The sequence below is a fragment of the Mesoplodon densirostris genome, chromosome X (assembly GCF_025265405.1).
Source record: "Mesoplodon densirostris isolate mMesDen1 chromosome X, mMesDen1 primary haplotype, whole genome shotgun sequence".
Taxonomy (NCBI): domain Eukaryota; kingdom Metazoa; phylum Chordata; class Mammalia; order Artiodactyla; family Ziphiidae; genus Mesoplodon; species Mesoplodon densirostris.
The window spans coordinates 116,802,615-116,825,134 of record NC_082681.1 but is presented as its reverse complement, the minus strand read 5'-3'; the positions used below and the strand labels follow the sequence as shown (position 1 = coordinate 116,825,134).

The 22,520-nt window shown below is 43.1% G+C and overlaps 1 protein-coding gene across 2 annotated transcripts in view; it reads left to right on the top strand.

Moving 5' to 3' along the window:
- Positions 1–1,000: 1,000 nt before the first annotated feature.
- The window catches only part of POLA1 (DNA polymerase alpha 1, catalytic subunit), a 300,188-nt gene continuing 278,668 nt past the window's right edge, over positions 1,001–22,520 (top strand). For both annotated transcript variants that reach the window (XM_060087247.1, XM_060087248.1), the window contains exons 1-10: positions 1,001–1,099; positions 6,255–6,379; positions 8,801–8,897; positions 10,343–10,423; positions 18,008–18,123; positions 19,343–19,405; positions 20,276–20,368; positions 20,803–20,890; positions 21,183–21,384; positions 21,473–21,651. In XM_060087247.1, the coding sequence (XP_059943230.1) occupies positions 1,057–1,099; positions 6,255–6,379; positions 8,801–8,897; positions 10,343–10,423; positions 18,008–18,123; positions 19,343–19,405; positions 20,276–20,368; positions 20,803–20,890; positions 21,183–21,384; positions 21,473–21,651 (1,087 nt within the window). In that variant the 5' untranslated portion in view covers positions 1,001–1,056. The remainder of the gene's footprint in view (positions 1,100–6,254; positions 6,380–8,800; positions 8,898–10,342; positions 10,424–18,007; positions 18,124–19,342; positions 19,406–20,275; positions 20,369–20,802; positions 20,891–21,182; positions 21,385–21,472; positions 21,652–22,520) is intronic.

Here is a 22,520-nt window from a genome sequence, read left to right as displayed (position 1 = left end):
GTGGGGGAGGGGGTGGAGGGGAAGGGGTGGGGGGGCCCAAGAGCCTTGTGACTAGTGGGTTTGAGAAAAGTGTTCAGATGTATTGGCCTCAATGGTTAAATTCTACACAAATTGTAGAAAGAATTAACCATAGATGGTTAATTCTCATTCTAAGTTCTTGGTTTAAATAGTGCTCTCTAGTTAAGATATACATGTAGAAGTCTCTGGTTTTACTATTAAACAATAAATGAAAAAAAAAACCAATATATGAGGTGCATACATTGCATGCATTGTACCAAACACAAGAATCTAATGCCCTTTTTATCTTTCATAACATTGACATTTTGCAGGAGTCCAGGCCAGATGTTTTATAGATTGTTCTACGTTTTGAACACATCTGATTGTTTCTTCATGGTTAGATTCAGGTTAAACATTATTTGCAAGAAGACTATATAGGTGATATTGTTCCTTTTTTCCAAGTGCACCACATCGGGAGGCCCCGTATTGGTGATGGTATTTTTGATCTTTTGGTTAACTTGGTGCATATATTGCAATACCATATATCACACAGCGACTGTATTCGTACTCAGAGAAGCAAAGTATCAGGCAAGACTCCGAGTGCGCAGCAGGAGGCAGTCGTTTTCCCAGGCTCCTGGGAAACCCGTTCAATCACGCCCACCCTCCTGCCTCCCGCGCCTCTTTTCTCGGAAAATCAACTCTCAGAACCAGAAAGCTCCTACTCCAAGGGGCCCAAATCTTTTCCCATCAGCATGGGTGCGCCTGCGCAGCGAGTCTCCAGGAGGCTCTTTTCCAGCGCCCGACCGCTTTCTTTTTCTGCTCTCCACGGCCTCCCCCGCCGCTCGCTCTTTTCCCTCAGGGGTCATCACGGGGCGCCAAACGCGCGCCCGCGGGAAGGCCGGGGGCGGGGCGCTGCGCGGCGCGGCGCGGCACGTCAGTGGCCTTCCGGGCGGAAGTCCGCAGCCTCCGGAGCTGCTGATTGGCTCTCTGGGTGGCGCCTGTGTCGGCCTCCGCGCCAGTTTCGGGCTGGTTGGCGCGGAATCGGAAGACTCCGGGACCATGGCGTCCGTGTACGGCGATGACTGCGAGCTGGGGGCGAGCGGTGAGAGATGACCCCGCGCGCGGGGTCCCCAGTTGGGAGTGCGGAGACTGTGGCATGATTTCGGGTGGTGGGGGCTCTGTTTTATTTTTTTCTTAGGTAGGCGCACGCCCGGGTTGACCCGCGGGTCTGTTTGGGCGCGGACCTCGGACGTCCAGGACTGGAACCTGTGAGGCCTCGGACAGGTCTTCTTTGCAGGGCTGTTGGGTCCTGGCAAACCCGAGCAACCCCCTGCGGGGCTTTTCGTTTGGGAGGCTGCCTCACCTCTGTCACTGCGGGTCTCCGCACTTGGCTGCCTTTCTTTTTATTTCTTTTGGTGAATCTCATCCCACGTGCTGGGCACACCTTCATAAGACTGGCCCTGGTGGGGCACAGTATTGGCCGAAAGTATTTCATTGCTCCCGCCCCAGGTGTCCGCTTGAGGGCTGGGACGGAACGGATGTGCGCCTTTCCCGTGATAGAAGCTGCTGGGAAGATTGTTACACATTGTACCTAAGCAGGAAAGAAAGCTCTAAGTGCTATCACCTGAAGATACAAACGCGTTTTGTCTTTGTAGGTAATAGGTTTCTACTTTATGCATTGACAGTTTTTTTTTTCAAATTCTATGGAAAGTTCTTCAGGTACCGCACAGAAATAGTGTTCACAATCTAGTCATCTCAGGTGAAGCTTCTAAAAAAAAAGTATCAGTTCAGCAGCATTTCGGATGCCTTGTATATTACTCCGTTTTCAGTGGTAATATTCTATTTCCAAAAATAGAATACAAAAATGCAAATGGATTTGTCTGATTTCTGAGTTTTGAGCAGTGTGCAACTAAAGTGTGACTTCACTTCAGTGAACTTCCAACTTCAAATTAGGTGCTTCACTGTCTCAGCTCAAGCATCACATCTCCTGTCACTCAAATACATCACCATTAATGAGAACTTGCTTCCTAACCAGCTTCCTTTGCATTCACCTAGTCGTGAATCACAGATTTCAATTTGTTCTTCTAGCCTTTCGCTTTTTAAGACAATTTGTTTTGGAGAGCCAACTAGCCTGAATTACAGATGGGATGTGGGATGTGAGTATGTGAACAGCCTTTGCAGCCCTCCATCAGTGATATGTCGCTAAGCCCTTCTTCACCCTAAAAACTACGTTCTCTGTGAACACCAAGAAATCACTCTTTGGAGGACATCGTGCAATCTTGAGATCCCTCTTAAGTCATGGTGTTGATGAGTGGCTGGGGACTTGTGACTGGAATTTTTCCTTTGCAGCCGACTTGGAAAGATTGTTACCTGAAAGACTGTTGCAGGCTTGTGTGTGTCTGCCTTGAGGGGGGGGGTACTCCAGATGGTAATTTTGAACCAAATATTTAAACTTTGGTAACTGGATTTTTTTCAGGCTTATTCTTTTTTCTTTTTTCTTTCTTTTTTTTTTTTTTTGCTAACTTACCTACTTGAAGCATTGGAGACATATTCCATAAAGGAAAATTTAGGCCTTTTTTCTCCTTAAGTATTAGAAGACGGGGTGGCTGTGAAAAGTTGAAAGGTCTATAGCTGTTACTGTATATGGAAATGGATAGGGGAGAGTTTAATGATTAAAAAAAGCAGGTACAGTGGTTCATTCAGCAAATATTCATTATGTACCTACGAGGTATAGGCATTCTATCAGGCTCTGGTGTTACAGTGGTAGGTAAGCTGGACATGGTTTTTGTCTTCATGGAATTGAGATGGTAAACATGTAATTATATGCAGTGCTATATTGGGGCTTCCCTGAGAAAACGGCTTTGCTTTATTTTTGTTTTCTAGAAGCTAGACCATGTTAGTGCTAAATGTGGGGTGTTGGCATATGTGTGTGACTACCCTGCATCTGTACACACACACACACACACACACACGCACGCATATTAAGTGAGCTCCTGTATTGCTGAGTACAAAGTAAGCCAAGCATCTTCATTTAATCCTTAACAACTTTATGAAGCAGACATGATTATCCCCATTTCACATATGAGGACCCTGAGGCTCTGCATTAGAGTCCTTAGGTGTAGGCTACAGGAACTAACTCTAGTTGATTTAAACCGAAAAGGAATTTATCTGAAGGATATTGTGGTGTTCACAAACTCCGGAGAGCCAGTTGGGGGGCAGCTTAGCTAGGAACAGTGGTTAAAATCATGCCACAAAACTGGTCCATTGAGGAGCTTGTTGCCAACCATGGTCAAGTACTTGAAGTTAGAGCCTTCAAGTACCTTGGAGCATTGCTGGCACTGTTGTTCCAGGTACTCAATCCTCCTGTAGCTGTTGCTTCCTCTCGAATCTTCCATTAGCCGTCCCCCTTTCCTTGTCACACTAGCTTGTGATTTAAAGTCTGAGCAGGTGTTCATAATTGGAGGGTCTATTTTATATGCCCATGCCCTAGCTGCAAGGGCATAAGGGAGGGGGGACTTCACAGATTCTGATGCTGGGCAGCTTAAAAAACAACAAGACACCTGGTCACTGTAGCTCAGAGAGGTTAACTGGTTGTCTCATGTCACCCAGTTGTCTCATGTCACCCAGTAAGTGGCAGAGCCTGGTTGTGCTGCTTCTTCCTAATCTCCTGTTCTCCCACTCACTCTATGCTCTCATGTCCAGCTTACCTTCCACCTTGACTTCCTCTCGGTTTCTGAATACACCTTGCATTTTCATCCCTTTGTAATTTGGCTCATGCCTTCTCTTTTGCTTGTGCCCCCTTGTTACCCTGTACTCTGATAGTGAAATTCTACTCTTTCTATGTTGGAAACCTCCCCTGTGAAGCCTTCTCTGATTTCCCAGGCAAAATTAATGGCTCTCTTTTCTACATTTCCTCAATACTGGCTTCCTACCTCTAATATGGCACCATCTTTATATGATGGTGGGAGCCTCAGGTCTTTTTGCTTTCCTTGACTGGGAGCCCCTTGAGGACCGACAACTCTGTCCTATTTGTAATTGTACCCCAAACCCTTAGAGTGGCACATCGTTGCCTGTAGAATACGTCTTTTTGAAAACCTATGGATTTTGTCAGGATAATCTGACAAAGGAGTCAAGGGAGTCTTGAAGGGAATACACTGAGGCCACCTTTTCACTCTCAGTGGTCATGTTCCATAATCTCCAAAACCTTTTCGTGTAGGCCTGCTCACGATTTTTTGAAATCATTTGAGTGACACCCAAGATTTTGTGGCTGTCATCATTAAGTACCTGCATTCCTTAATGCCTTTCTGAAAATGGATTTAAAAGTCAAATGTGAAAGTCACACAGTAGGCTGAGATGTTATAAAGAGAGATTCCATTTCCAGAAAGCTAGAAAAAAAATTCTCTAATTATGCCTCACCTTTAAGATACAGTTTTCAAGTTTATTGCCAGCACTTGGTACATGTTCTGTAAATTGCATCTTCTATTTCACACACTTAGTCAAACAGCTGAATGTTGTTATGAATGTTCCGGGGGGTTGGAGCTTTTAGGATGCCTGTTATCAATACTTCTCCTTTTCTGTGCTTACTATTTTTTATAAAATAATTAGCACCAAATACAATACAGTACTCAATTTCACAGACATAGGTGGCAGTCGTGCTGAGCCTCAACTCATCGCTGGCAGGCGGCACTGTCTTGCTTGGCTTGCGTATTCATCAGCTGGTATATGAAAGTCTTCCTTCTGTGGATGAAATCTTTTCAGTACGTGTGTGAGGTGGTCAGTTTATGATGACCCAAAGTGTGAGTAATTCAAAAGTTGAATGACTGACCACTGAGGCTCACTGGTACTTCAGTAATTTTCCACAAAACACATTTTAATCTTTGTAATCTTTCACCTCATCCTCTAATGTCGTAACCAACTGCATGAGGCCTGGAAATCATTGGTGGAATCAAGAATCTCCTCAGAGCCACCTTTGTTAAATTCTCCCAACCCCCAATTTATCCTTCCTTTGGAATTCCAGACACTTTATCTGTACCTCTATTAGGGCATGTGTTACTTCTAAAAATTGTTTTAGAGTTAGTTGCTACTTACAGGCATATCTCACTTTATTGTGCTTCACAGATACTGCATTTTTTTTTTTTTTACAAATTGAAGATTGTGGCATCCCTGCATCGGGCAAGTCTGTTGGCGCCATTTTCCCAACAGCCTTTGCTTATTACTTCATGTCCCTGTGTTAACATTATTTTGGTAATTCTCACATTTCAATTTTTTTTTTTTTTTTTTTTTTTTTTTTTTTTTTGCGGTATGCGGGCCTCTCACTGTTGTGGCCTCTCCCGTTGCAGAGCACAGGCTCCGGATGCGCAGGCCCAGCGGCCATGGCTCACGGGCCCAGCCGCTCCGCGGCATATGGGATCCTCCCAGACCGGGGCACGAACCCGTATCCCCTGCATCGGCAGGCGGACTCTTAACCACTGCGCCACCAGGGAGGCCCTCAAATTTTTCATTATTATATTTGCTATGGTGATCTGTAATCAGGGATCTTGGATGTTACTACAACTCACCGAAGGCTCAGATGATGGTTAACGTTTTTACCAGTAAAGTATTTTTAAAGACGTAATGCTTTTGCATACTTAATAGACTACCGTATAGTGTAAACATAACCCTTATATGCCCTGGGAAACCAAAAAAACAAAATTCGTGTGACTGACTTTATTGCGATATTCACTTTATGGGTCTTGGTCTGGAACTGAACCCACAGTATCTCCGAGGTCTGCCAGGTACCTCCCAGGTCAGATTGTAAATTCTGTGTCTGTGGGCCCTGTCTTTCTTATCTTTGTGTCTCTCAGAGCGCCTGGTACTTTGCAAAGAGCAGGTGCTCCTCAAATCCTTTCAAATGTTGATTAACAGAATACAAAATGAATTGTCCCTTTTATAACCACTTTAACGGCCTGCCATTTCCCTGGGAAAGGTTGTGGACTAACGGCTGAGCTCCCTTTAGTGTCTCCAGGGGATATCAGTTGAATTTGGAATTTTTCTTTTTTTGGAGGAAAAAAATAACAGTTGCTTCAGCTGGAAATTTCTGAAGAGCCACAGTAGCTGCAGATTCAGCCCTGAGCTTATGAATTATTTCCATTATAAAAAGAATCCATTTGTATAACATTAAACTTGTATATTACTATTGGCTAAAAACTGTTGCTTTGTTTTTGAGGGAAGATGGCTGACAATTTTGTACATCTCATGTAAATTTGGCTTCTTTTCAGCTGTGTCAGATTCAGGGAGTTTTGTAGCTTCCCGATCCCGGAGAGAGAAGAAATCAAAGAAAGGGCGACAGGAAGCTCTGGAAAGACTGAAAAGGGCTAAAGCTGGTGAGAAGTATAAATATGAAGTAAGTAACCATTTTTATGGGCTTTTGCTCCTGTGCTTCATCTAATTCATAGCCTGCAGATAATTTTACGTCACCCTTGTCACTGATTAGAAATATGCATATATTTCAAGCTTCCTATAATAGTAATTTCTTAATATCAAACATATGGGCATGAGGTAGATTTACAGGTTATGGGAGACTACTCAACTCTTAAAGTTCCTATGAGGCACCTTACAAATGCTTTTGAAATTAGTAAGCACACTGCATCTGTGCTAAGTTCCATGGCTTCGTTGAGGAAACTTAGAGATGCTTTTACTTTACTCATAAGGTATTGAGCAGTCTAGCCGAGCACTGCTGCTCCTTGGAGAGAATTGTTGTTCCTAGTCTCATATGCAAGGGGAGCGCGGTAGGGACTTAGACCTTCCCTCTGCTGTGTCCTGCGTGTAGGATTGAATGTGATGCCCTTTTGGCTCTTTTCCTCTACCCACTGTCGATGCCCTGCAGGTAGAAAAGCAGAGTGGCTGCCATCTGCACAACATTGTCTAGCTTCACATTGAGGGCACTCCCTGAGGATCTTAACTGCCTCAGGGCTGGAAAGTGATTAATATGAGAAAATAATAATAACAACAACAATAGCAACTAATGCAGTTTTTCAGCTAACACTGTTCTAAGTGCTTTTACAAATATGTTCATTTATTTAATCCTTCCAATACCGTATAAAGTTAGATACTATGATTAACAGCATTTCTCATGGGAGGTATCTGAGGTCACAGTGGCAGAGCCGTGATTGGAACACAGGCAGCCTGGCTTCAGAATGTGCCTGTTTAGCCATGGCCTATTCTGTATTGGGCTAGTAAGCAAGTAGAAGAGGATTTTTGTCATTTGGCACCATTCATTCAAGTTAAGGAAGTCAACCAGATCATAAAGGGTTGCTAAAAGGATTACGGTAAAGCAAGAGTAAAGCATTTTTAATGTAGGTACTTCTATAAAGGAGTTCTGTGGGGCATTTCAGATGTTGACACAATGTGACTGATTTCCCATTAATCACTGATGTTAATGGCATGGCTCTAAGAGTTCAAGCTGAGCAGTAGCAGTGTTTTTAGAGATTGAGTCAAAATGACTTTTTAACTCAAAATGGTTTTTAAAAATAGTTTTCCGGTGTCTTTTGATAGTATATAAATGAGTTGCTTAAACGAGAGACACAGCATGCATAATAGACTTAAGCCAACAAAGCTAACCTTGCCAGTTCCCTCTCCCCTCAAAAGGAAAGTTGGTCAGTACAGTCATTTTAATTAGACTAGTTTGTGTTTGGGTTGTCAAAAAACTTAATTTGGTAGGGCGGGTAATTTCTGTCACCAAATGATCAAAGGCCAGATCAGTGTTTGCCAGTGATCCCTGTCCAGTAGATTAAACCGGAGGTAAAAACTAAGCTTAATCCTGTAATTACTGTAAGCCCGGTAGGTGTGGCAGAAATCCAGTCAACTCTACCCATCAGGCTCTCAAAGCTCTGTGTCCAGGTGTTTTTTCCTAGAGTCTTAGCTCTTCAGATGGAGTTGGTCGTTTCCTCCAGTCCCCACTTGAAAAGGCAGAACTCTCAAGAGAAGGGGGAGTTTTTAATGAGGTATCTTTAAGTTCTTGCTAACCAGCCCACCAAATTCTCATCTGGGAGATGGGAGCCCGCCAGATTCTCACTGCAGTGGTGTGCATCTATGCTGTCTGTTGCTTTAACTGTGCTGAGGTGGTCTGCTCTGTTCAGGCCAGTAGTTTGTGGTGTTCTGGCCTTCTGGCGGTCAGGCAGCCCGTGTGATTGCAGGCCTTGCCATTCTCTCTGCACTTGCCCTCAGTTTTTAAGACCTGAAAATGGTGGGGAATCGGTGGTAATACAAATAGGGATCACTCAAAAACCATTCCTAGTGTACCCGTAGAATATAGTGTGTGTTTTACTGATTTTTGGAGGGGGATGGATTGGGAAGATTTTCCTTTTGAATTACATTTGGTTGGTTGAACACTTATTAAGATTATTGTCTATTTGTGGGGCACCATCAGCTAGTGGAGAGGGAGGTGGCATGTCTTACAGGTTTGCCAAGTACAGGAGAAACCAGTCTCAAAATTACAAGTGACTAATCCCCAAAGCAGCTAATGAAGAATTGGCTATACTTCAGTTTGTTTTTTATGAAGTGGATGAGTAATTGCTGGTGTGACAAGTGTATTATGCTAATGGAATCATTTAATATCTTATGTTAACACCCACCTAAACGGAATACTAAGTTAATCGATGTCTATTTAAGGAAACTCCTGCAGTGGTGTTGAATGTCAGAACTCAGATTTGGTTGTAGCTACTCGTTCAGGCTGCCATTCCACTTTGAATTTGACAATTGTTTCATCAGGATTGTTTAACACTTTCACTCCACTTGAAGCTTTCTCAAACTTGTACGATGGCAGGTAGAGGACTTCACAAGTGTTTATGAAGAAGTTGATGAGGAACAGTACTCGAAGCTGGTCCAGGCCCGCCAGGATGACGACTGGATCGTGGATGATGGTATGTGGGAAGAAACCGCCTGCCAGGCACTGTATCATTTGCTTTTCGTAGCTTCTCACTCGGTGGAGTTGCTGCTTTGCTTGTGCACATGTAAGGCGCTAACTTAAGGTCATACCTTTGGTTTGGGTTTTCCTCAAATGCATGATTTGAGGGTGTGGAATCAGAACAATAGGAAGTTTATTGAGGGACATTTTGGAGAAGCCAGGCACATACCTCAGGCTATAGTATAAATCCTCCAGGAAATGACTGTAGGAATTGGAAGGAACCTGTGGGCTATCCCCATGTGATGGGGCGTAGGAAAACTATCTCACAGAATGGCTGTGAGGATTACAGGAGACTGTACTTGTGAAGAGTAGCTTCGGCAGGGGCCCCGGGCAGAGGCTGGTCCCCATGTTCTTACAGCCCTTATGGAAAGCTCGATGGTTCCTGTTTGTGGGACTTGACTTCTTGGGCGTGTCAGTGCTGACCGCGGAGCGGAGGGAGGGGGGGTGTAGACCGTGCCTGCCACTATATTTTTGTTCCTACTTCTGTAATGGAACTCAGCTATATTGCCAGCGTTCCAGGCTCAGTAGTTGTGGCGCACGGGCTTAGTTGCTCTGCGGCACATGGGATCTTCCCACACCAGGGATCGAACTCGTGTCTCCTGCGTTGGCAGGCGGATTCTTAACCACTGCACCACCAGGGAAGCCTGACTTCTGGTGATCTTGATTCTTTTACTCTTTATTCTTCTGGTAGAGTAGAAGTACTGTAAAGCATCCTATTGTGGCAGACTTTTTTTTTTTCCCGGTACGCGGGCCTCTCACTGCTGTGGCCTCTCTTCGTTGCGTAGCACAGGCTCCGGACGCGCAGGCTCAGCGGCCACGGCTCACGGGCCCAGCCGCTCCGCGGCATGTGGGATCCTCCCGGACCGGGGCACGAACCCGTGTCCCCTGCATTGGCAGGCGGACTCTCCACCACTGCGCCACCAGGGAAGCCCTGTGGCAAACTATGATCCTATGGGCCAAATGATTACCTTAGTTCACCTAAATAGGCATAGTATACAGTTGATCCTTCAACAATATGGGTTTGAACTGCTTGGGTCCACTTGTATGTGGATATTTTTCAGTAGTAAATACTACAGTACTACATGGTCCGTGGTTGGTTGAATCCGCAGATTTGGAAGAACTGTGGATCCTGATGGCTGACTGTAAGTTATGTGTGGATTATCCCCCAGGTTGTTCAAGGGTCAACTGTATATCCTTTGGTTTTGACTCAGAAAACCTGTGTGGGTGCTGTGTTTCATCTGACTTCTGGTTGAACAGGATTCTGCTGCATTTAAAAATAGCCTGGGCCAGGAGAACCTCTGAGTGGGTATAAAAGGGTTTTTTAAAATCTTTTTGTCATGGCTAAAATATTATTGGCCAATTTTAGGAATTTGATCCCGATATTAAATTTTGTTCCTGCAGATGGTATTGGCTATGTGGAGGATGGCCGAGAGATTTTTGATGATGACCTTGAAGATCATGCCCTTGATTCCCATGAGAAAGGTATCTGCATTTTGAGATACACAGAATTGTCTAAAATTTCAGATGACTTGGTACTTTGACACAGTTTCTTTAAGGACGAAGGACCTACCACAATTGTTTTTCAGTATAGAAAATGTTCTAATGTTGAAAGAAGCGTAGTTATGTAGAAAATTAAATGCAAAAAGCGTAAACAACCAGGAAATGAGGTGTCATGTCTCTGTTATCCAAAGAGTTTAGTCTTACTTATTTTGGAACTTTTAGCCCGGTGGTCATTTTAGACTTGCTAATTTTGAGGGCTGCAAGAATTGATGTCTTTTCATTCCTACTGAAGTGACATACTTAGAATTTTAGCTCTTTGATAGAAGTACAGTACAATAACAAGGTTTAGAACTTCTGTCAACTTGCTTTGTTTAATTGAAATTTAAAATGATATGAATGTATGTGTCATATTTTCTTAGCTACACAGTCATTGGCAAAAAAATTTTTTTGAGTAAACAAGCCTGATTTAGTTCCTGTAAAATGAGAGGGGAAAATTCCCTTCAGTATTTGTTTTTTTGGTTTAGTTCATTATTACCACCAAGTGGTAGATCACTGGTCAGCACTCTGTGGCCCACTTACGGCCAGTTTGTTTATGGCCCACTTACGGCCGGTTTATTTTTGAACAGCTTTATTGAGACATAATTAACATACCATACAATTCCCCTATTTAAAGTGAACATTTCAGTGGCTTTCAGTATGGTTACAGTAGTACAGCCATCACCACAATCAATTTCATTACCCCAGAAGGAAATCATACCTGTTACTATATAGCTCTCAAGCTAAGAATGGCTTTTACATTTTTAAAGTGTGTGTAAAAAAAGAAAAGAAAAATTCAAAGAAGAATATGCAACAGCTTAAGAGACGTGTGTGGCCACAAAGCCTAAAATCTGTGCTCTCTTTACCCTTTTCAGAAAGTCTGCATCTTAATTTGTAGATTATTAACATTTTACGACATTTGTTTACTTTGTCCGTCTTCCCCTTTCCCAGACACATACATGCAGACTTTGTTTTTGGTGAATTTATTGAAGGTAAGTTGTAGACATGCTTCAGTGGTGATCTCCTAAGAACAAGGGTTCTTGTCTTTTTAGTCACAGTACCATTCTCAGGATATTATCTAAGATTTTGTCCATATTAAGATTTCCCCAGTTAGCCCAATAATGTCTTTTATAACTGTTTTGAAAAATGCAGTGTCCACTTGGCTTTTCATGTCTCTTTAGTCTTATTTAATGTAGAGGAGCACCATCCCTCCTTCCTCCCCCTCTGGCCCAGTGTCTTTCATGACATGGACATTTTTAAAGGGACCGGGGAATTCCCTGGGGGTCCAGTGGTTAGGACTCCGTGCTTTCACTGCCGAGGGTGTGGGTTCGATCCCTGGTCGGGGAACTAAGATCCTGGCAAGCCGTGTTGTGTGGCCAAAAAAAAAGACCAGGCTGGTTGTTTTGTTGAATGTCCCACAACCTGGGATTTGCCTGATTGTTTTTTTGTGCTTAGAGTCAGGTTAAATATTTTGACAGAAATAAAATTTAGTTGAACTTGTGTCCTTGCCACTCATATCAGGGACACATAACGTCAGTTTGTCCCATTACTGGTGAAAAGAAGTTTGATCTCTTGGTTTAAGATAATGTTTGTCAGATCTCTTCCTTGTGAAGCTACCTTTCCACCTTTGTAATTAATGGAAATAGGAGTGATAATTTGAAACAGTGTGTGTATATCCCTTTTTCCCACCAACTTTTACCCAGTGCTTTCAGCCTTTACTGATGATCCTTACCCGTTTTTTTTTTTTTTTGGCCATGCCGTGCAGCTTGTGGGATCTTAGTTTCCCAACCAGTGATTGAACCCGGCCCGGCAGTGAGAGCGCCGAGTCGTAACCACTGGACTGCCAGGGAATTCCCCTTACTCTCCTTTTTTATTTTTTTTTATTTTTCTTTTTTTTCTTTTTGCGGTATGTGGGCCTCTCACTGTTGTGGCCTCTCCCGTTGCGGAGCACAGGCTCCGGATGTGCAGGCCCAGCGGCCATGGCTCACGGGCCCAGCCGCTCCGCGGCATATGGGATCCTCCCAGACCGGGGCACGAACCCGTATCCCCTGCATCGGCAGGCGGACTCTTAACCACTTGCGCCACCAGGGAGGCCCTCTCCTTTTTTAAATTAGCATTTCAAACTCATGGATTTAAATAAAAGTGCTGTTACAGTTCAGTATCCATTATCATCGTTTTCCTGTTTGATGTGGAAATTACCACAAATTTGGCAGTGGGAGACCCTTTGAGCTGGCTCTTCTGTCCTTTGGACATGGTCTCATCAGTCTTTGAGCATTTCCTTGCTTTCTGGGCCAACAAGATGTTCCAGGTTCTCCTTGGGTGATTCCTGTCCTAGACCTGGAATCAACCATTTCTCCCAAGAATCATGGTTCCTTTTAGTAGAGAATGGTAGCAGATCTGGGGGAGGGATGTGCTCATTGCTACTGGGATGTAATGGTTTCTAGGCCCTTTCAGTGAACAGAGCTAGGAGATTATATATACATGTATGCTGTGAATTCATACTGATACATTCGATTCAAGTGTAAAACCACAGGGTATTTCATTTTCCCAATCTATAGTTGTATTTAGCTTCACCCTCAGGGAAAACCTTGTCTTCTAAAATATACTCAGAATAATTTTGGGAATTTTAGAAGTACTAAACCCATACCTCTAGCAACAACCCTTCTAAGTAAGGTTTATAATTTCTTTGCAGTTTAAAAAAATTTTTTTTTGCCACACTGCATGGTATGGGGAACTTCCCCCGCCAGGGATTGAACCCGTGCCCCCTGCAGTGGAGTCACAGAGTCTTAACCACTGGACCACCAGGGAAGTCCTCTTTGCAGTTTTATTTGTTCTTGGCATATATCCTGCTGAGGGTGTGTGGTGACGGTATTGTGTTTAGAAGCATATGAAGTAATTGTTTTCTGTGTGCTGTAGTATCAGTTTACTCCACAGGTTCATTTGTTTTTGATTTTATTTGAATTTAGGCTTTTAAAAATATCCTTTTTTTCCTTTTGTTTTAATTTTAGTTTTTGACTATTGTAAAACATTTTTATGGCTAAAAAATCAAAATGATATTCAAGAAATAGACTAGATAACTTTTACTCTCACCTCTGCTTTCTACTTCATTTCTCCCCGTCTCCATAGGTAACCATTTTTATTAGTTTCTAATTATCCTTCCTGTGTTCCCTTTTACAAAAAAATAAGGTTGTATATGTTTTTTTCATGTGGGATGTTATTTGTTCATTCATTAGTTAAATTATGTGGATCATCTTCCTGGTTTCTGCCAACCTGTGTCATGTAGGAACGCTACACACTGGTACCGACCATTAGATAGTAGTGTGGCTAATTGTGTTATTCCTACTTTTTATGAGTCCACGAAGAAGAGGATGAAGTGAGCCCATGTGATTTTTCACCTCCCTGAAGTGAGGAGGTTTGTGTTAGTTTCTGGCGTTGTTGTTAATTATATCATCTTGAATGAGTCCCATCACCTATCTGGACATTAGTTTTGTCAGCTGTAAATTAGGAGATTGGACTGGACAGGGAGGTTCTCGAGGAAAGGACCCACGTCCTGATCATCTCAGTGCTGATCACAATAGCAAGTGCAAAGAAAATGTGCAGCATTTATTGAATAAATGAACCATCTCTGTATCTGTAATCATTATGTTATCGTTTCCCACTAATACGTCAGTGGAGAGAATGACTTGACATTCTGAAGGAAAACTAGTCTTAGAAATCTATTCCATGCTTTGTCACCATTTACCCACAAGTCGCTGCTGTTTCAGTGTCCTTCCCAAGGAGCCCAGTAAGGTCCCAAGTTCTTCAGAATGGAAATGGAATTCCACATCCACTTTAAACACTTAGAAGAAATCGTAGAGTTTTGCCTGGGAGTAAAAGGTCAACTCTTTTTGGTGTAGATCCAGTCCCTGGCATGTTGTTTTCAAACAGAGACAGAAAAACATCAACTAAATCCCAATGAAGAAAAATCAGTGGGAAAAGGAATAAAACAAATCAAATTGGGAACTTCCCTGGCGGTCCAGTTAAGACTCCATGCTTCCATTTCAGGGGGCATGGGTTCGATCCCTACTCGGGGAACTAAGATCCCGCATGTTGCGTGGCGTGGCCAAAAAAAAAAAAAAAGAAAAGAAAAAAAACGGAAAGAAAGAAAAAAAAAACAAAACAGAAGCCCTAAAACTGTGGAAGAATTTCATCTCAAATGTTGGCTCCTGTTCTTTCTCTGTTTCCTGTTGTCCTATCTAATTCCTGCTAACCTACAATGGTGAGATTAAAGCCCCTTAGTGAAGCCTTCCTTGCTAGTCAAACCTCTGTTGACGTTCTCTTTTGATACTCTTTATTAGGACCTGAATTTTGTTTACTAAACATTTTGACCATTGCCTATATTCTCTTTTCAAACTGCTCCAAATGATCTCTTTAAAAAATTAAATTCCCCTGTCTTATGTTTTTCACAAATGTGCTACAAATCTTTTCATAGTCTTAGGCACATGAAAAGTACATAACAGAAAATTTATCATCTGTGACATTTAGTGCATTAACGGTGTTTGCAGCCATGACCATTATCTAGTTGCAGAACATCCTTTCACCCCAGATGGAAACCCATTAAGCAGTCATTCCCCAGTCTTCCTTCCCTCAGCCCCTGGCAACTGCTAATCGCTTTCTGTCTCTGGATTTCCTATTTTGAATATTTCATACAGTTGGAATCATGCAATTATGTGAACATTTGTGTCTGACCTGTTTTATTTAGCATAGTGTTTTCAAGGTTCGTTCATGTTGTAGCATGAATCAAGTACTTCATTCCTTTTTAGGGCTGAATACTATTAGATTGCAAGGATAGACCACATTTTTTTTATTCACTTATTAGTTGTAGTGCATTTGGGTTGTTTCCATCTTTTGGTTATTGTGACCAGTGCTGCTATGAACTTTTGTGTACCAGTTTTTGTTTGAACGCTTGTTTTTAATTCTTTTGGGCATATGCCGAGGAATGGACTTATGTGTATGTATTTTTATTTCCTTTCTTACACAAAGGATATTTTCTATAGACACTTTTGTACTTGGCATTTTTTCACTTAAGAAGATATCCTAAATCAACTATACTTCAATTAAAAAAGGAAAACAAAAAAGAAATAAAACTGTATTGATAATGCAGAAAAAAATGAAAATTCTGAAATGTTTAAAAAAAAAAAGATAGCCTGAAAATCACTGCATACCAGCACATCGAGGGCTTTCTTTCTTGCTCATTTCTATATAGCTGCATAGTATTCCATTGTATGGATGTACCAGGGTTTATTCATGTGGTTTTCTTGAATGAACATTTAGATTTTCAGTAATTAGCTCTTGCAGATAATACCACATTGAATAACTGTGCATATGGTATTTTCCTCAGGGAAAATTCCTAGAGGTGGGATTGCTGGCTCAGAGAGTACATGCACATGAAGTTTCATGAGATATTGCCAAATTCTTCTCCATTGGAGTTGTCCCATTTTACTCTCCCATGAACAACATTTGAGTGTCCATTTGGACACCATGGCCTCACCAACAGAATGTGGTGAGAATGTGTTGTCAAGCTTTCGAATTTTTGCCACTCTGATATGCAAGAAATGACATCTTCGTGTGGTTTTCATCTGCATTTCTTTTACGTATGAAGTTGGGTATCTTTTCATAAAACTTAATAGCTGTTTATATATTTTATTTTATTTTTTTGGCTGCGTTGGGTCTTCATTGCTGCACGCGGGCTGTTCTCTAGTTGCAGCGAGCGGGGGCTACTCTTCATTGCAGCGCGTGGGCTTCTCATTGCAGTGGCTTCTCTTTTTGTGTAGCACGGGCTCTAGGCGCGCAGGCTTCAGTAGTTGTGGCATGCGGGCTCTAGAGCATAGGCTCAGTAGTTGTGGTGCACGGGCTTAGTTGCTCCGCGGCATGTGGGATCTTCCTAGACCAGGGCTCAAACCCAGGTCCCCTGCATTGTCAGGCAGATTCTTAACCACTGCACCACCAGAGAAGCCCTATATATATATATATATTTTTTTTTCTTTTTGCGGTATGCGGGCCTCTCACTGTCGTGGCCTCTCCCGTTGCGGAGCACAGGCTTCGGATGCGCAGGCCCAGCGGCCATGGCTCACGGGCCCAGCCGCTCCGCGGCATATGGGATCCTCCCAGACCGGGGCACGAACCCGTATCCCCTGCATCGGTAGGCGGACTCCCAACCACTGCGCCACCAGGGAGGCCCCTATATATTTTTTTAATGTGAACCATATGTTAGTATTTATTGCCCACATTCCCTTTGGGTTTTTGGCCTTTTTTTTTCTGGCCATAGCATGCGGTTTGTGGGATCTTAAGTTCCCTGACCAGGGGATCGAACCTGGGTCCCTGCAGTGGAAACGTGGAGTCCTAACCAATGGACTGCCAGGGAATTCCACTGGCCTTTTTTTTTAATATCAGTGAAATTGGTTTTTTCTCTGCAAAACATATTGCAAAATTTTTCTTCTGTTTTGTCTTTATACCTGTTTCTGATATAATTGCATCTATCGATCCTTTTTTTTTTTTCTTGCAGATGGATTTTGAATCATAGATAGAAAGACTTTCCCCACATCCAGGTTACAAGGAATTTGCCTTTTTTATTAAAGTACTTGTATAATTTCATTTTTAAAATTTTGACCTGTGATCTGCTTGGTGTTTATACTGATTTACTTCTTTACAAATGGGTAGCCAACACTAATTATTAAAAAGTCCATCTTTTCCCCAGTAATATGAGATGTTACCTTTGTTTTATGCTAAATTTCCATAAGTAATTTGGTCTTTATCTAGACTCCATATTCTGTTTCATCTGATCTGTGTATTCATATGCCACTACCACACTATGTTAACTATTCATTCTAGGTCTTTTGTAGGTGGAGGCTGCTCTGGGATGAGTCAGAAGGCGAGAGTAAAATTGACAGTAGTAGAGGAGTTTGCAGGTGGTTTCCACATGCCTGGAAGAGAAAACATATGGCACAAGTTGTTCTTTATGGAACAAATGTCTCCGTGCTGTTTAGTGTTGCTAGGACATGCGTTCCTCATAAAATGGAAACTAGGATGCTACTTTATCGTAACTGGTGATCTTGTTTTTTCGTAGTTCAGTTTTCCTGTCAGAGTCAGTATCACACTAAAATGATCTCATGAAGACTGAAAGCCTAATCCCCTGGTACCAGATGAGCTTGATCTTTTTATTTCTATGGGGAAAAAAAAACCCCACCCACCTTTTAAAAAGCTTTTTATTTACATTAACAGTAGCAATTAAACAGTCCCACTTAACTCATCGTGATATTTGGCTGGCATTTCATCAGTTTCTGTAATAACATTTAGTCAAGTTGTCCTGAATTCAGCTCATTTTAAAGATTCTTTCCTGTGTACCTTGCATAAAGTCTCATAGTTTTGTATTTTGAATTTTTAACATTTTTCTTGTCACAGTCTCATATAGAGAGGGCAGGTGACTGGGCTTTTGGTTTTCCATTTTGATTTTTGCTGGTGCGTGTTTCTAAAGAAATTTTCTTCCAACAGGAAAAAATGATAAAACATGCAGCAAAGACAAGAGGAATGTCAAGAAGGCCATGGTGACAAAACCGAAAAATATCAAGTCAATGTTCATTGCCAGTGCTGGGAGGAAAACCGCAGATGTGCGTCTCATGGTTTTCTTATATTTGCCTCTTCCTTTGTGAAGCAAAGAGTCCTGTTTCTTCATAGTTCACCTTTCCTGTCAGATTCCCCATAGCTCTAAACAGATGATCTTTTTTTTTTTTGCGGTATGCGGGCCTCTCACTGTTGTGGCCTCCCCCGTTGCGGAGCACAGGCTCCGGACGCGCAGGCTCCGGACGCGCAGGCTCAGCGGCCATGGCTCACGGGCCCAGCCGCTCCGCGGCATATGGGATCCTCCCAGACCGGGGCACGAACCCGTATCCCCTGCATCGGCAGGCGGACTCTCAACCACTTGCGCCACCAGGGAGGCCCTAAACAGATGATCTTATGAAGGCTGCTAGGCTAATCCCCTGGTTCTAGATGAGTTGGTCTTTTTTTTTTTTTTTTTGCAGTATGCGGGCCTCTCACTGTTGTAGCCTCTCCCGTTGCGGAGCACAGGCTCCGGACGCGCAGACCCAGCGGCCACGGCCCACGGGCCCAGCTGTTCTGCGGCGTGTGGGATCTTCCCAGACCGGGGCACGAACCCGCGTCCCCTGCATCGGCAGGCGGACTCTCAACCACTGCGCCACCAGGGAAGCCCTGAGCTTGGGCTTTGATCTTTGATTATATTTAATGTTTGATTATACAGTTAATAGGTGGTCAGTATGTTTTTTTTAATGTTGCTTTTATTTTTACTTTATTTTATTTTTAAATTTTTTTGGCCACGCCACGTGGCTTGTGGGATCTTTGTTCCCTGACCAGGGATTGAACCCGGACCCACGGCAGTGAAAGTGCTGAGTCCTAACCACCGGACTGCCAGGGAAGTCCCAATATGTTTGAACTCAAATATTTGAGTAATGTTTTCCCAATCTCAGTCACTAAGCTGGATGTAGATTTCTAGGTGAATTGAGGCACCTCAGTGGTTGTGGCTTGGAGATAGAAGAGAAAACTAAACCAGAAAGCTGCACTGACAGTGAGTGTGTTTATTTTGGTGATTAGCAGGAGGATTATGGAATGAAGCTGAAAATTGAGGGCGGGGGCTCGGGGTGTAGGAGTTATGTTTAGGCCCGTGGTGGTTAAGATCTGTGAATAGTAGAGGAGCCCTCAGAGTTAGAAGAGACAAGGACTGACTGGCTGGGTTCTTCCTTCCACTGACATGGGGTCTGGGTGGAAATATGAAGGGCAGGGCTTTCTCATTCTCTCTGCCTTTATAATTTCCAGAAAGCTGTTGACTTGTCCAAGGATGATCTGCTAGGTGATATTCTCCAGGATTTGAACACTGAGGTAAGTGAATCTCTAGGAGTTGTCAAATATTCAGGAGACATGGGCTGAAGAAACAATTCAGTAATTTTACAAAACAGACTATTGCTAGAATGCAAAACAGAAAATCCAGTGACAACACCACCACCAAAAAACAAAACAAAAGAAAACAAACAAACCCCCAAACCAAAACAAAGCCCTTCAAATTGGTTTCTTTTCACCATTTTAGGTGAGTAGTTTCTAGCTACTCTAGGCTCTGTGATTGTGTAGATTGGGCTGTGTGGGGCTGTGTTTGAAGTAGTAAGAATCCACACGAGTCAGTTCTGGGAAGGCACACTGCTTGCGCTCAGTTGCTGCCGTGTATGTTCCCGAAATGGATTGAAGCCTGTCAGTCTGCACAGTCAGTCGTGAGATCCTCGTCTTGAATTCCGAGTGGGGTTGAGGGAAGAGTCAGTGAGCTGTCCCTGATAGAACTCAGACAGGTTCATCTGTACTGGAATTTGCAACTGGGCTGTTTCACAGCAAGACTAAGCTCTCATTTAGAGATGTGCTTCTTTCTAAGTGACCCTTGATTAAAATGACTTACACCTACACTGTGTAGTTTGAGCTTGACAGTTTTTAAATGTAATATTCTGGAAGGGTAAGGGAGAAGTATGTTAAGTTTTAAAGAGAAAAAATTGATGAGGGGTGGATTCAATATCTATTCTGGTTTTCTAGTGAGTCTGTGGTATTGTTGCTATAGTAACCTCACTGCATGAACATAGATCTGTGGGGGGAGCAGGGAAGGAAAAAAGTGCTTTGTTCATTGGGCTTCACTGGGGGAAGAAACGTACTTTTTGTGTCTTATGGTAAACCAAGCATGGCAGTGAATGTCTGTCTTTCCCCTCCTTTTAGACACCTCAAATAACTCCACCACCTGTAATAATACCGAAGAAGAAAGGATCCAGTGGAGCTTCACTGAATCCTTTCTCTGTACACACCCCCAAGGTATAGTGTGTGGAAATACCTTCAATCTTGATTTATATTACTGCTTAAAACTTATTTTGTTGCTTTTCTGTTTGAGCGAAATGCCTTTGAATTTGTTCTTGCTTTTGTTTTAAATTAGGACTCCTGTTTCATATTATATAGTTTCATATATTTTAAAAATAGCATGTGCCTGTTTTTTTCATAGTAAATTTTGTAGTAACTAGTACGTGTTTATTATAGGTATTACAGCTGTGCTAAATGCAATAATTTTCCTTCTGGAAACAAGTGTGTTTTCTTGTAAACCTAGGTAACAGTAAAATAATTGAAGATGTTACATTAATAAAACAGAAAATCGTTTTATAAATGGGAACTGTCATTATCTCTGGTCAGGGTAGGACAGATGCATATTTTTAGTATGCAGGTCTAACTGACTAAACATTTAAAAACATTGACAGGCAGCTCCTTCAGGAAAAACCACTTCCCCGGTCTCAAGGAAGCAGCCTTCATTAACCCCTGCTCCTCTTAAATGTGCTGGATTTGCTGGTAAGTCTGCTGTCAAGCAGAATTGCAAGGGTGTAAAGCAGTTGCAAAGTGCTGTCAAAAGATGGAGGCCCCGTGAAGGAGGAAGTGGGGGGAATTTGAAGGGCTTGCAATAGCCAGTTTCAGCATGAAAGGTTTGAATTCATAGCAGGAAAAGTTGGAAACATCCAATTTGGAGATTGAAGAGAAATGCAAATAGCATGTGGGCAAGGGGTAGGCTGCCGTTGCAGCGTAGGGGAAGCTTTTGTGCCCCCTGGCAGCGGCACGTGATGGGATTGTGTGATGCCGCCCTCAGGAGAGCCGGAGCCTGCGTTGTGTACAGTTGACAAGGAGCAGTCAGGGGCAATGGATTTTGAAGATGGCGACTTTGATGAGCCCATGGAAACGGAGGAGGTGGTTGTGGAGCCTGTGGGTGCCAAGACCTCCGACCAAGAGAGGGAGCCAGCAGAGGGGACGAAACATGAGGCAGATCCTGGGAAAGGGACCATATCCTACTCGTAAGAGCATTTTATGACTTTTCTGACAAGCAGTGCTACAATTATCCCATCGGATTTTGAAAGGATTTTGAAAATGTGATTTTTGCAGAGCAAGTTTTCTCCCAGATGTCTCTTCCTGGGACATTGATCAGGAAGATGACAGCAGTTTCTCAGCCCTGGAAGTTCAAGTGGATTCCAGTCACCTCCCACTGGTAAAAGGGGCAGATGAGGAACAAGTATTTCAGTTTTATTGGCTGGATGCTTATGAAGATCCGTACAGCCAACCAGGTAATCATACAGTTACATACGGTACGTGGATGTCTTTAATATGGAATAGCACCTTTCCCTGAAGTGTTTTAGTGATTGTAATTGGAACAGGCTCTGCCCTCATGTACGTACATAGTAAGAGAGCAACACTCACTCACTGTAAAGTGGGTGAGCCACCTGGATGGAGAGGAGTTGTGGTGTGAATAGTCCTTACAGGCGCTTATCCTGAAAACCAGTTATATGTGGTTTTGCAGTGTGTGCTTGTATTGTAGTTCACCGTCGATGTATCTGAACGTATTGGAATGCACTTTACTTAAAGTGGAATCAGTCTTTAATTTGTTCCTTCAGCAATTTGAACACCTGCCCTGTGCCAGGCACTAAGATGGGGTGAACAAGCTGGGCAAATTCCCTGTCCTGGTGGAGCTAACGTTCTAGTGGGGTGGGAGAGATAGGCAATAAATAAGGTAAGTTAATGAATGGTGTAAAGGCAGTTAGTTGGGGGATGGCCAGGGAAGGCCTGTCTGAGGAAATGGCCGTTGGGCTGAGATTTGAGGCACATTCAGAGCCGAGGAGAGAGTATTTCAGCCTGAGGAACCCGTAAGTGCAGAGGCCTGGGGAGAGAAAGGAGGAGGCCTGCATGGTTGTAGCAGAGTAATCAAGCGAAAAGACTGGCTGAAAGTCAGGTCGGAGAGAAGGCAAAGGCCGGATGATAAAGGACCTTAAAAGCCGTATTAAGGAGTTGAGGTCTTACTCTAAGAGCAGTGGAGGATTTTCAGTGCGGGGTGCAGGGGTGAGGGGGTTGAGTGGACCCATGGTTGGGTTTACATTTTAACAGGAACCCTCTGGTTTATGCGGAGAAAAGTCTGTGTGTGTGTGTGCGCGCGCGCGCC